Genomic DNA, 14,556 nt, shown 5'->3' with positions numbered 1-14,556 from the left:
AAGTCAAAGTGTATTACATGTGGTAGCTACAGCTTACAAGGCTCTCTTCCTCTGGAAGTATTTTTGGAACATTAGACATTTATACTTGTTTGACTGTAACGATGATAGGAAGAGAAAATATTGACTTGGTTTCAGTTGTTTAAGTAATGATGGTACAATCTCAGAGCCCAAACATACATTTGCACTATACTTACACTATAGCCAACATAATCAAAGGTGTTTGGATCACATACAAAACAAATCTTTTCACTGCACCTCAGTACACGTGACAATAATAAACCTAAATCTATTGAAAAGTGTGATGCTGGTGCGACAAGTAACTCGCCCACTGATGATTGCCTCCATTCTTGTACACACCTTCACTCCACATCCTACAAGTTTATTTGGTTGAAATGAGTAATTGGACATGTGCTCTTACATTTATCAGTGCATTAGAGGGGTGGGAGATTGCAACCTTCACGTGGTCCGCCCTGTTTCGACTAATGCAATCAACCCGACGTGCACAAACAAGATCAAATAGAACAAGTTGACCTACAACTTTAGGCTGTGCACGCTGTAGGCAAGAAGAAGAAGTGCATTAGAATACTTCACTATTGTTTTTTATCCCTCTTCTTTATAGTCCAGCTCAATATAGGTCAGTAAGGGTGTCAGAGATGACAGAGAGAAGGCAAGAGAATGGGATGGAGGGAAAAATCGATCAGCTGTGATTGAACTCGATGGGGCAAATGGCCTGATTCTGTTCCTGTCTTATGAACTTATGATGGTTAAGGAAGTTTGAAACCAAGCCCTATAGCACTGACACAAGAGTTTAGTATTTATTGTGATGTAAATTATTATTTACATAGGTGGTTTAAATTATAAGTAGGTGCATAAGAATTTATATTGGAAATTTATAATGTGCATTGTATAATTGTGATACATTTTAGATCCTTTATCTGGTTCTGCCCATGAAATTGCCCAGTCTTTATATATTTTTTCACAATATAAGATCATAGAACAGCACAGCACATGATCAGGCTCTTTGGCCCACATTTTCTGTATCAAGCATGATGTCAATTCAAATTAACCCCATGTTCCTGTATGTGGTTTATATCCCTCCATCTTTGCCCATGCTTGTCTAAACGCCTCTTAATTTTTGCTATCATATCACATTTTGTTATAATTTTGTTTTGTTCCCATTTTCCTCTCCAACACACAGTTGCAGTTTATCATAGTACAAATGGACAAGGGTAATGATTATAATGAAGGCTAGCTTCACATTGGAACAGTTCGGCACACAGCTTCCTGAATTATTTAACAGTTCACTCTTTCATTGCAGATGTTCCTTGTTTGAAGATGAGTAAAAAGATCAGTGAAAAATTAGATGTAAGTGATCGTTCTTTATATTCAAGAATGTAGTTGGGCGCACAAAATTATACCACAGGGAAAAATGGATGTAGCAATGTGATGATACATGAATCTGACCCGTAAGATCACCACAGCATATCTGGTTTTCTCCTGATGCCTCCCCCCCCCCCCACACCCATAACCATCCATAACTCCCACCAATCCCCTATCAGTGACTGACAATTTAACCCTGGTCCCTAACACCAACCTCCTTCCAACTCCCCCAAAACCTGTTTCTACCATCTTCTCTGTCTACTGTCTTCCCACTGTAACCAAAACCTACAATCTACCCAAATGTCTCCCTCAATCTTTCATCTCTCCTCCACTCATCACTCTCTCTTTTCTTTCCCTATATCACTTTCCCTCTCCTCATCCCCTGTTATATCTACCCTCCAAAAAACTATAAAACCTACTAAGACACAAATTCCAGATGCCAGAATCATGAACGAAACAAAAAATGCCGGTGGAACTCAGCGGGTCCGTCAGTATCTAGGGAGAAAATGGACGGACATCGTTATGGGTCAGTCCCTTCTTCAAACTGACCAAAACTGCCTGTTCATTCCCTCCACGGATGTTGCCTGACCAACTGGGTTCCTCCAGCACTCTTGTGTTTTGCTCAAGATTCCAACAGGGACAGTTTATTGTGCTACATGTAATAAGAAGTGCTGTTGAGACGGTATGATTCATTTTAGTGTATTGTGCAGGACACAGAGAAGGAGCAAGATGAATTACAAATCGAGGAGATAACGGCAGATACATCCAAAGGCGCAAGGGACAAACCAAAGACATGTCAGAAATCAAGTACTGAAGCGCCAAAGGAGAAAACACTCAGCAGCAAGAAGACTGAGGAAGGTAATTGTAAAGAAGGATTTTGACAGTTAAAAACAGAAGTGTAAAATGGCTACATAAAAATTGTTGCATGGTAAAGTGCAAATTGAACAGGTTTGAAGCGTCCCAAATTATGCCAGTTAATATCAATTTTGAAACCTAATAGGAGCAAAAAGCTCCAGAAAACGTCCTAGCCTCATTGAGGACAGGATGCTAAACAGAAGGGTGCATATAGACGTTGCAACCTTGCATGGCCAGAGGTTTTGAGTGAGCAATCTCTATCCATGGAACTGATGCACCACAATGCTTAGCACTATATTCTGCACTCTGCATCTTGCATTTTGCTCTATCTATTATACTTGAGTTTGACTTAATTGTATTTATGTATAGTATTATCTGATCTAATTGGATAGTATTATCTCATTGGATAGCATGCAAAACAAAGCTTTTCACTGTACCTCGGTACATGCAACAATAATAAACCTTAACCTAAGCACCACAATTAACGCCTGAGAACCCTGCCATCGCAGAGCCAGTCTCCAGCCAATTCCTTTCACTCCATGTCATGTCAAAAAAAGGGTGTAGGTATTAGCTATGAAAGTGGACAACATCCTGGCTATAGTACGGAAGTGTTGTGCTCCAGTGACCATGCCTGAATGTTGTCTAGGACTTGCAGCATGCTGGCAAGGACTGCTTCATTTGATGATGAGTGGTGAATGTCCCATCCACAAACATTCAACTAGTCCCAGTCCAATACATTGACATTCTCCAAGCAATATGGAAGCTTGCCCATTAATGTCCTGCCCATATAAAACAGGAGAAATAAAAACAGCCTCACTCACATGCAAAGTGATGGAAGGTGCTGTCAACAGTGCCTTCAAGCAGTACTTCCTCACCAACAGCCCGCTCACCAATGTCCAGTTTGGATTTCATCAGAACAACTCGGATCCAGATCTAATCAGAACCATGCTGCTGATTTACAGATGTGCAATGATAGTGACTTCCCTTGACGTCAAGGCAGCACTTGACTTAAGGTTGACATCAAGGAAACCTGCGAAAGTTGAATGCAATGAACATCAGAGGAAGAAAATACTCCAGTGTATAGTCATGCCCTGACAGAGGAAGGCGATTGGAGTGGATGGAGATTAATCACCCCAACCTCAGAACACCGCTTTAGAAGGTCTTTGTGGGACAAATTCCTGGGCACAACCATCTCAGCTGTATGGTCAATGATTTTTCACCTATCACCAGATCAGAAGTAGGGATGTTTGCTGATGATTGCACAATTATCAATTCCACTCAAATCTCATCAGCAAATAAACCATTCCACATATTCGTGCAAAAAGACCAAGTCAACATTCAGACGGTTAATGGCCAAATAAAATTAAATCCTGGAACTCCCTCTCCACCATCACTGTGAGAACACCATCACCATAGAAGCTGAAGCTCACCATAACCTTCTCAGTTATGGTTGGGCAATAAATACTGGTCTTGCCAGTGACTCCAATATCCTAAATGAAACTCGATAGGTCTGGTTCCTCTCTAAACAAATTATTCTGTGATGATCAGGGTCAACAAATCCCAAAGACCTGAACCCTTGATTTTGGCCTCAATGTCTGAGATGGTATTAGATTGTAATTTAAGCATATTGTGTTCAGTTTCATTACCCCAGTGAAAGAAATTACCCGAGCAAAGAGACTGAACATGTGGACATACAAGAAACTGCAAATGCTAGATACTTCAGCAAAACAAAAAGTGCTGGAGGAACTCAGTGGGTCAGGCATCATCCAGGGAGGGAATGAACAAACTACGTTTCAGGTTCGGACCATGTGATTCTGCCATCAATGACATAAACAAAGCACACTCTTCCTGCCCAAGGCATCCATTACATCTGAATAGATAGATGATTGAGTTTGTACCACATGGGAAATTCCATTCTCAACTAATTTTAACATAATAATTAGCTACAGAATAATCAGTGCTTCCCATGGCAATACAAAACAGCCAGAAAAACGAACGGGTCACAAAACGAGTTCTTATCAAATGTTACAAATTACACGCCGCCATTTCCAACTAGATAATATTTGGATATAACGGAGGGAAGGATTTAATTTTGTAGTGTTACAAGAGCACTGAACTCTTGTTATAATTTTCTGTTATGTATAAACAAATTATTCTATGTATTTGAAACAACTATTTAACAGAGGAGTGACTGCAAACGTTACCTCTGTTTATCCTTTCACAGGTGCTGCCTGCTCCATTGATGATCTCCAAACTGTTCCTTACCTCATTTGTACTTTGTGTTGAGAACAGATTAATTTATTTCTCTCATTAACTTCAGGAAGTAATTTTGTGGCCGCCGGTACTATCTGACGTGGAGCACAGCTGGTAGAGGTGCTACCTCACAGCTCCAGCGATCAGAGTTCAATCCTGACCTGTCTGTGTGGAGTTTGCACGTTCTCCCTGTGACCTTGTGGGTTTCCTCCAGGTACTACCCAAAGAGGTTGATAGCTTTATTGGCCACTGTAAAATGCCCCGCTGGTGCAGGTGAGTGCTGGAATCTGGGATCAGTGTAGAGTCATTGCAAACAAGCACATAACGATCAGCATGGACTCAGTGGATTGAAGGGTCTGGTTTTATATTGTATGACTCTATAACTATCCCAATGAAAGACAGTAATAACAAAAATATAGTGGTTCCATAAAGAAATGAATGGGGGAAATCATGTTTTTTTTTTCACATTTCCTTTATTAGTGAAATTGCAAAAAGTGCCCGTTGAAAGAATTCAGGCGAAGCACACCGGTGATGAGGATCCTTGGGTGTACATCACTTTGAATAGGTGCATCATTGCTGCTGCTGTTATAGTGGTTCTCAGCATGGGTGTCCAGCTGATTGTGGGTAAGCACGATCACGCACTGAGACTTTCAGAATTTTGAAGCTCCCTTCCCTTTGAACAAATTGTTACATAGAAACATAGAAAATAGGTGCAGGAGTAGGTCATTCGGCCCTTCGATCCTGCACCGCCATTCAATATGATCATGGCTGATCATCCAACTCAGTATCCTGTACCTGCTTTTCTCTCCATACCCCCTGATCCCTTTAGCCACAAGGGCCACAGGGCCACTCCCTCTTAAATATAGCCAATGAACTGGCCTCAACTACCTTCTGTGGCAGAGAATTCCACAGATTCACCACTGTGCAAAATGTTTTCCTCATCTCGGTCCTAAAAGATTTCCCCCTTATTCTTAAACTGTGACCCCTTGTTCTGGACTTCCCCAACATCGGGAACAATCTTCCTGCATCTAGCCTGTCCAACCCCTTAAGAATTTTGTAAGTTTCTATAAGATCCCCCCTCAATCTTCTAAATTCTAGCGAGTACAAACCGAGTCTATCCAATCTTTGGAAGACTTACATGGAAGTAGATGCAGGAAAAGGATATCATAAATAATGCCCGCAAAATAATTTCCATATTAGAACAGTGCAGGCCTTTGGCCCACAATGGTTCTGCAGAACATGCCAAGTAATCTTCTCTGTCTGCACATAATCCATATCTCTCCATTACCTGCATATCCATACCCATCTAAAAGCTTCCAAAGTACCCTCAATTATTTGCCTCCATCACCACACCTGGCAGTTTGCTCCAAGCATCCACCACATGGTGTTAAAAAAAATCTCCTTTAAACTTGACCCCTATCACCTTAGAGCTATACCCTCTAGTCATTTGAATGATCTAATCAGCTTTGTCATAAAGCTTCCTTTAACAAAACATAAATAATAATTTCAAGAGGAGAACTTCTAAAGATCAAATAATAGTCCAAACGACTATTCTGCAGGCTAAATCTTACATAATTATTACACAATCACTATTTACACTGTTTGTCCCAGACGTGTTGACTCACACAAATTATATGTTCACAGGTATTTTTGATGTGGATGATTCATCAGTGTTGGCGTATTCTGACATGCTGCTCGATGATGAAGATTTGAAATTGGTAGGAAGGCTCATGCAATATAATGCTGGATAGTTTTTGGATAATTGTCCAAGATTCTGCAACATTCCACAGTGTTCGTAAATGAATGAAAGCTTGGATTTTTAAGCAGAACAAAATAAACTATTGGAGGAACTCAGTAGGTTGGGCGCCATCTGTGGAGGGAAATGGATAGTCCAAGTTTCAGGTCAGGACCCTTCATCTGGAATGGAAATTTATCTAAAACACTGACTGTCCTTTCCCCTCCACAGATGCTACCTAACCGACTGACTTCCTCAGGCAGTTTGTGTTTTTGCTCCATATTCCAGCTTGTGGTTTTAAACTCATTAACACATATCAGCCATGAGATGTAAGATTTTAATTGATTGACATATTGGCTGTATTTTTAATAGAAAATCTTCAATATGAGAAAAAGATGCTGCTTTTTCAATGAGATTTCTTAGTAAATATCTTTGAACTTTGAAATTAAATTGTAATAACCAACAATGCCATGCTATTAATTAGAATTAAATGATATCTTAGCACTGTCAATAGCTTAAAAAAATAATAATTTTAGCATCTGTTGAATCATCAACACATTAATTAAACAAAAAGTATATTTGCTGATTCAAAATTTTAATTATTTTTCAAATTCAATTTTCTTGCTGATTAAGAACAAACAAAATCTTGGTTTGCATTAATCCAGACAGGTTTTCTCACACATGAGTACATCAGGTAGTACAAAAGGGAAAAGGAACAGAGTATAGAATATAGTGTTACGGCTACAGAGAAAGTGCACGAGGTAGATTGGAAGATTAAGAATTCATCCTTAGCATACACGTTTTTGTATCTTCAGCCAGACAGGTGAAGGAAGAAAAGATAATAACTGGGGTATAAGTGTCCTTGATCATGTTGGTTGATCTCCTGAGATAGCGTGAAGTACAGATGGAGTAGATCGGTTGACAATTATCTTTTGAGTGGCTGGTAAACTATAACATTAAACATAGAAACATAATTAGGGTGCAGGAGTAGGCCATTCGGCCCTTCGAGCCTGCACCGCCATGCAATATGATCATGGCTGATCATCCAACGCAGTATCCCGTACCTGCCTTCTCTTATACCCTCTCATCCCTTTAGTCACAAGGGCCACATCTAACTCCCTCTTAAATATAGCCATTGAACTGGCCACAACTATCCTCTGTGGCAGAGAGTTCCAGAGATTCACCACTCTCTGTGTTAAAATGGACAGAGAACAAGGAGAGTTGATATGAGAGAGATGGGTATCTCATGGCGATAAGGCACAGACTGGCAGGGGCAAAAGCAGAGATTTTTCGAGCGACATTGGTAAAAACCATATGAAATAAGTTTTAAAATGGTGGAGGGTCATGTTTGCAGCTGGTCAAGGAGGAAACAGAGTTTTTTTTTGCTTACTAAAACTGGTGGCTAATGGTTAAGTCAGGTCAAGGTTATTGTCATAAGGACAGGTGCCGTGGAAACCTTACTTGCAGCAGCATCACAGGCACAGATGCAGATAAACACACAAAACAAATTACATGTAAAATTCCTGAAATGAAGTAGACTGTTAAAAAAGACAAGACATCAGTGCAAGGTTGAGATCAATAACTGGAAAGTAAAGTAAGAATAGATAGAGGAATTAATTTGAAGGGAACAATGAAGGGGATAAGATTAGGGTTTCAACCCCATCGTTCCTCTGCTGTCAAATAGGAAGCGGCATGATTCCCATCCCTGCTGTTGGAGATGGGAATCTCTGCTGTCAAATAGGAAGAAAGGAGATAGTGATGAAGCTTGCTTGTTTGTTGAACCCTAGCAGGACACAACAGGATAAAACTCCACGAGAAAATTTGCTGCCTTCCCGGCACTGCGCTAAATGTGTGGCATGGTGTCACAGGTAGATGAGGAGGAAAGGTTCAGAGGGATATGGGCCAGATGTGGGCAAATGGGACCCCCTTATGCAGTATCTTGGTCGGCATTGATGAGTTGGGGGTGAAAGGCCTGTTTCTCTGTTTTTTGACTACATGAAACGTGGCAATCAGGTTTTGAACAGCAAGCTTTCACAAACAGCAATAACCTGCTTAAGAGACTTTTAATAATAAATACAAACTCTCCAGATCATAGCAAAATAACGTTGGCATATATTTACTTTCATTAGGCAGAAAGAACAATGGTCGAGAATCCAGATCTGACTTCAGATGCCGAGGAAGCCATCAGTGAACTTGAGAAGTTTGTTATTGGGACTCCTGCCAGGACTGAATTGAAAAAGCCATGTATTACTCTGAAGGGAAAGACAGGAGGCTGCAAAGCTGAGGTGGCCAACAAAAAGCAGATCTCTCCTCACATTAAAGAGATCAAAAGCATTAAAAGTAGCTATAAGCCAAGAGATAAAGACTCAGAACCCAGATCGGGCAAGGACAGGAAAGACCACAAGATCGAAGTTGAAAAGAAAGATGATAAGCACTTCAAAAAGGAGGATAAACACAGGGGCCACCTTGAGCAGCACTTCAAAGGAGGAGACAGCAAGAAGTTGTCCAAGGGCAAAGAAGAGGGATGCGATAAGGGGAGTAAATTTAATCAGCACCATTTTCCAAGACGACCAGATAAAAATGTTAAACAAGAAACACACAGCAAACACCAAGGCCGGTACAAAGACTTTGAAAAGCACAAGCATTACTTCAAGCAAAACGACAACAAAAAGCACGATTACAAAGTTCATAAAGAATATTCCAAGTACAGAGTGGGCAAGCGTGGTAAACACTATGGAATCGAAAACATCTTTAAAAAGAGTGGGATGGGAAAACACTTTGGTAAAAATAAATTCAAAGAGAGTCGAAAACACGAATAATTAGGTTCAAGGTCAAATTAAACGCAGTCATTACGACCCCGCGATGTCTAGAAGTATTTCCAGTAAACCTTCCAAGCAGTAATGCTTATTTATATCAGTGAAGTGTAACATTTCTAAATAAAAGTAGTTATTGTTGCACTAAATTAGAATCTCCTTGTAAGAAAAAAAATTGATTTGCTGGAATATGAGATGAAACTGTTTTTAATAAAATGCTGCCACAAAGGTGTTTTTAAGTCATTTGGAAAATAAGTTAGACGGGGATGGAAAGCATTACCTACCTTTGGAATCTCCGACGTGGAACAAGGAATGAAGAAAGATCGCAAGGAAATGATTGAATCCCTGTTTACCAAACTATAGTATAATAGATTTTGTGTTCTCGTATTTTCTTTGGTGGATTAAACAAAGTAAATATTCTGAGTAATGCCCTATTTCTTTTACACTCAGACTGGGTCTCATAGAATAAGTTCGCAGGGTGGCATAGTATTTGGTGCACTGCAAAATCAGAATGGGTAGCAAAAACTCTGTGCTGTGTGTAGAACAAGGAAATGCAGATGCTGCTTTATACACCAACAGACATAAAGTGTTGGAGTAGCTCAGCAGGACAGGCAGCTTCTATGGAGAACATGAATAAGTGACGTTTTGGGTCAGGTGTGAAGAAAGGCCTCGACCCACAACTTCACCTATCCAAGTTCCCCAAAGATGCTGCCTGACCTGCTGAGTTACTCCAGCACTTTATGTCTGTCAATGCTGTGTGTCTCTGGCAACTGTTTTACACCAGGGGAAAAGGTGGGGATAATATATATGAGAGTGGCATAGATAGGGTGGACAGTTTGAACATTTTTCCCCAGAGTAGAAATATCAAAGACTAGCGGCCATAGCTTTAAGATAAGAGGGTCTCTGCTGAGTTTTTTCCAGGGTGGGAATATCAAAGACTAGAGGTCATAGATTTAATTTGAGAGGGAGAACGTTTAAAAGAAAAGAATGGGACAAGTTGTTTTACACAGGGTGGGTGCCTGGAAGGTGCTGCCAGGGGCGATAGTGGAGGCAGATATAATGGCGGTGTTTAAGAGGCTTTTAGATAGCCATATGGATATGGAGAGATATGGATCGCATGTAGGCAAGGCAAGGCAACTTTATTTATATAGCACATTTCATACACGAGGCAGACTCAAAGTGCTTCACATAAAAACATGTCATATAATAAAATGAAATAATAAAATGAAATAAAATAGAAGAATTAAAAGAAAAAGCAAAATTAAAAATGCATTATAAAAAGTGCAAAAGTTAAAAGTGCAATGTAGTTAAGATTTAGCTGAAAGCTAAAGTAAACATAAAAGTTTTCAGTCTTGTTTTAAAAGTGGTCAAAGTTGAGGCAAGTCTTAAATCTTCAGGACGTTTATTCCAGCTATTTGTTGCATAGTAACTAAATCCTGCTTTCCCATGTTTTGTATTTACTCTGGGAATCACTAACAGATTGGTTTCAGAAGATCTTAGTGGTCTAGAAGGCTTGTATAGTGGAAGCATGTCAGTGATATACTTTGGTCCTAAACCATGTAGTGATTTATAGGTGAGCAGCAGGATTTTGAAATCAATTCTCTGACATACAGGGAGCCAATGTAAGGATTTAAGAATTGGTGTAATGTGTTCACATTTTTTGGTCTTTATTAGAACTCTAGCAACAGCGTTCTGAACAAGCTGTAGCTGCCTGACAGTTTTTTTTCGGAAGACCTGCAAGGAGACCGTTACAATAATCTAGCCTACTAGTAATAAAGGCATGTACAAGTTTTTCTAAGTCTTGAGCTGACATGAGTCATCTTAATCTTGCTACGTTGACTTGCTACGTATGTAGGAGGAGGAGATTAGTTTAACTGAACATCGTGGGCCGAAGGGTCCACCCCTGTGTCGTACTTTTCAACATAAATATTCTGAGTAGGTGAATTTCCTCAAGAGGGTGGGTGAGTGATGGAATCTTGGGGAGGCGATGGGAATACGGGAACAATAAAAAGGGCTGGCGTAGGAATCAAAGGACCTCTTGCCAAACTGTATCTTCTCTATGATTCTACGACTATGAGATGGGGAGTAATAAAGGCACTTTGGGGTAAAATATGGGACCCCTAACAGAAACCATCACAGAGTTTAAAAAAAAGATATTTAATTTAATAATCATGAAGATTTTAGTGTATGTATGGACTAAAAATATCAGATTAATTGTTAGACAAATAAATCTAGATTAAGAGTCTATAGAGTGTTCCCAGAATAGTTTCTTAGAACAGCTGATCCTGATACAGGGCAGGCTATATTAGACCTAGTATTGTATGGAAATAGTGTTTTAATTAATGATCTCAACATGAAGATACTCCTTAGTGGTAGCAGTCATAAGATGATTGGATTTTACATTAAATATAAAGGAGAGAAAGCTAAATAAGGACACTGACAAGAGCCTGAAAACAGGTGGCTTATGTGAACGGGAAAATTGGGTTAAAATCAAGAAAGTGAAGAGTGTTTGCCATGTGTACCAAAAGCAGAAACAGCAGCAAAACAGGTCAGTAAATACAGTACCTGTACTCCTAGATAACACAATAGAAAGTTCAATAAATTAACAAAAGCCTTAAGTCAGATGTGCAACCAAGAACATGCATGGTTTGTAGTTTAGTTGGAGTTTGTAGTCTCCAAGAGCCTGATGGTTGTTGGGAAGAAGCTGATCCTGAACCTAGAGGGTTATGGTTAAGGGAACAGGTGATTGGAATGCAGTAGCAGATATTCAGTATAGTCCAATGAGAAATAACCACCAATCTATTGTTAACTAACAAAGTTAAAAAACGTTGCTTGGTTCTCACCTGCTTCCTCATTCAAAAGATCCTATTCCACAATTTCTGCCATCTTCAAAGCGATTCCATCACCAGATACATCTTCCCCTCTCAGCATTCGTGTTGTCATCACAACTCTGCAGTCCACAGTTCGGTTCCCTCCAACCACCCCACTTTCCCCCAGCAACTGTTGTCCTTTTACCTCTTCTCTTCCCATAATCCAGAGTCCCAAGGGGAAGTAGTGATTCTTCCAATTACATTTCTTCCAATCTGGTGTGTGCCCACACTGGAGAAACCAAATGCAGATTGGGTAAACACTTTGTGGATCTGACCACAGGTGTCCTTTTGATGCCCCATTCTCCATCCCACTCCAACTCTGATCTATCAGTCGGTGACCTCCAGCACTGTTACAATGAAGCCCCAATTCAAACTTATGAAATAGCAGCTCACCTGCACTGAGAACATTGCAGCTTTCGCCAGTCTGAAGAAGGGACTTGGCCTGAAATGTCACTTATCCATGTTCTCCAGAAATGCTGCTTGACCTCCTTCAGCACTTTGTATCCTTTTGAGTATTAACCAGAATCTGCAGTTCTTTGTTTCACCTTCTGCTTGCAGCTTTCTGCACTGAACACTGATTTCCATAACTTTGGAAATGATACAGACCAAGAAACCAATTCACCTGAAGTTGTAACATTCAAACTTGAGTTCAGAAGGAAGCATTTGGGAGACAATGTGCTGTTTTTCAAGCTTGCGTGGGGCTTCTAGATGGGATTGTCAATCTGGCCCTCCCTAATAAAGATGTCCACTGCTGGACTTCGGGGACCTGCTTCTCTCTCACCCAACAATCACCTGAACCCTAATGATCTGAGTGGTAAATTTCTATACAGGCGAAAGCAATGTACATTTGCATCAATTCCAAATTGATTCAATACTAGTCACAACTTTTCAACTGATCAGTCTGAAAAAGGGTTTCGGCCCGAAACGTCGCCCATTTCTTTCACTCCATAGATGCTGCTGCACCCGCTGAGTTTCTCCAGCAATTTTGTGTACCTTACAACTTTTCAAATATTGGGTCAGTGGGTGAATTGAAAAGGGCCATTTGTCAGTCTTATTATTAGATTTCCTGCCCATGTAACCATATTCAGGTTAAATATGCCGAACAAATTTTTTCCCCCCCTGCCTGCACTCGTCTACCCTCCATTCCCTTCTCATCCATATCACAATTTATTTTTAATGTCAAGACATCAACATTTTTTAATCATAAAGAAGTTCCCCCTCATAACCAGATTGAAGTCATGTCCTCTTGTTTATCCCTATTCTCAAAGGGAAAGGTTTTCTGTAAATACTCTAGTTTATGAAGATTATCACTACGTACTTTAATGTCAAGGCATCAACGTTTTTTAATCATGGCAACCAGATTACTATCATAATTTTCTGTGAATACTCCAGTTTAGAGATATAGCATAGAAACGGGCCCTTCGGCGAGTCCATGCTGAGCATCGATCACTCATTCACACTAGTTCTATGTTATCTCACTTTCACATCCACACCCTATACACTAGAGGTAATTTATATAGGCCAATTAACCTACAAAACCAGTCTGAAGCAGGGTCTTGACCCAAAACGTCACCTATTCCTTCGCTCCATAGATGCTGCCTCACCCGCTGAGTTTCTCCAGCATTTTTGTCTACCTTTGATTTTGCCAGCATCTGCAGTTCTTCCTTAAACCTACAAAACCACAGTCAGTGGCATGTGGGGGATAACCAGAGCACCCGGAGGAAACCCACATGGTCACAGGGAGAATGTGCAAACTCCATACAGACAACACCCGAGGACAGGATCAAGCACAGGGCTGTGAGGCAGCAGCTCTACCAGCTGCGCCACTGTGCCGTCCCAGTACCGTGTCACTGAATGATGAGCAACGTGCTATGGTGACACTATGACAAGCGATGTATTAATGAAGGACAAAGCTATGAATTTATCTTGCTAAAAGTTTAAAAGAATCGTTTTAAAGGTTTAATGAATATTAAAATGATGCAAAATCTGGGAGTCTGAAATAAAGTCAGATAATGCTGGAAATATTCTGCAGATCCATAAGTGTCTTCAATCTGAAACATAAACACTGTTTCATATTCCACACATGCTGCCTGACCTGCTGAATGTTTCAACCATTATCAAATGGAAATCAGAAGAGCAAATAAGGGCATGTAAGTCATAGAATCATAGATATTTTCTGTTTTTAGCTTTGCTTACGATAGACAATAGGTGCAGGATTAGGCCATTTGGCCCCTCGAGCCAGCACCGCCATGCACTGTGATCATGGCTGATCATCCAGAATCAGTACCCTGTTCCTGCCTTCTCCCCATATCCCCTGACTCAGCTTTCTTTAAGAGCTCTATCTAACTCTCTCTTGAAAGCATCCAAAGAATTGGCCTCCACTGCCCTCTGATGCAGAGAATTCCACAGATTCACAACCCTCTGTGTGAAAAGGTTTTTCCTCATCTCCGTTCTAAATGTCTTACCCCTTATTCTTAAACTGTGACCCCTGGTTCTGGACTCCCCCCAACCTTTTAAGATTAAGTATATTATTATGCAACATTTGTTCATTTTAAATGTTCGCACGTTAATCTATTTGCAGTATGTTTAGTGTGACCATACAAAAACTCCAGGAGGCAGTGAGATTTATACAAGTAAAGTTTTATTATTA

General features: G+C 40.2%; 1 protein-coding gene across 5 annotated transcripts in view; it reads left to right on the top strand.

Moving 5' to 3' along the window:
- Nucleotides 1-9,459, top strand: part of LOC129711138 (uncharacterized) — a 30,650-nt gene extending 21,191 nt beyond the window's left edge. For all 5 annotated transcript variants that reach the window (XM_055658568.1, XM_055658564.1, XM_055658566.1 and 2 more), the window contains 5 exons: nt 1,319-1,365; nt 2,091-2,238; nt 4,969-5,112; nt 6,133-6,206; nt 8,353-9,459. In XM_055658568.1, coding sequence (XP_055514543.1) covers nt 1,336-1,365; nt 2,091-2,238; nt 4,969-5,112; nt 6,133-6,206; nt 8,353-9,042 — 1,086 coding nt within the window. In that variant the 5' untranslated portion in view covers nt 1,319-1,335 and the 3' untranslated portion in view covers nt 9,043-9,459. The remainder of the gene's footprint in view (nt 1-1,318; nt 1,366-2,090; nt 2,239-4,968; nt 5,113-6,132; nt 6,207-8,352) is intronic.
- Nucleotides 9,460-14,556: the final 5,097 nt, after the last annotated feature.

Source organism: Leucoraja erinacea, chromosome 29 (assembly GCF_028641065.1).
Source record: "Leucoraja erinacea ecotype New England chromosome 29, Leri_hhj_1, whole genome shotgun sequence".
In the NCBI taxonomy this organism is placed as follows: Eukaryota; Metazoa; Chordata; class Chondrichthyes; order Rajiformes; family Rajidae; genus Leucoraja; species Leucoraja erinaceus.
Note: the sequence above shows the minus strand (reverse complement) of the source record. Positions and strands in the feature narration are given on the sequence as shown.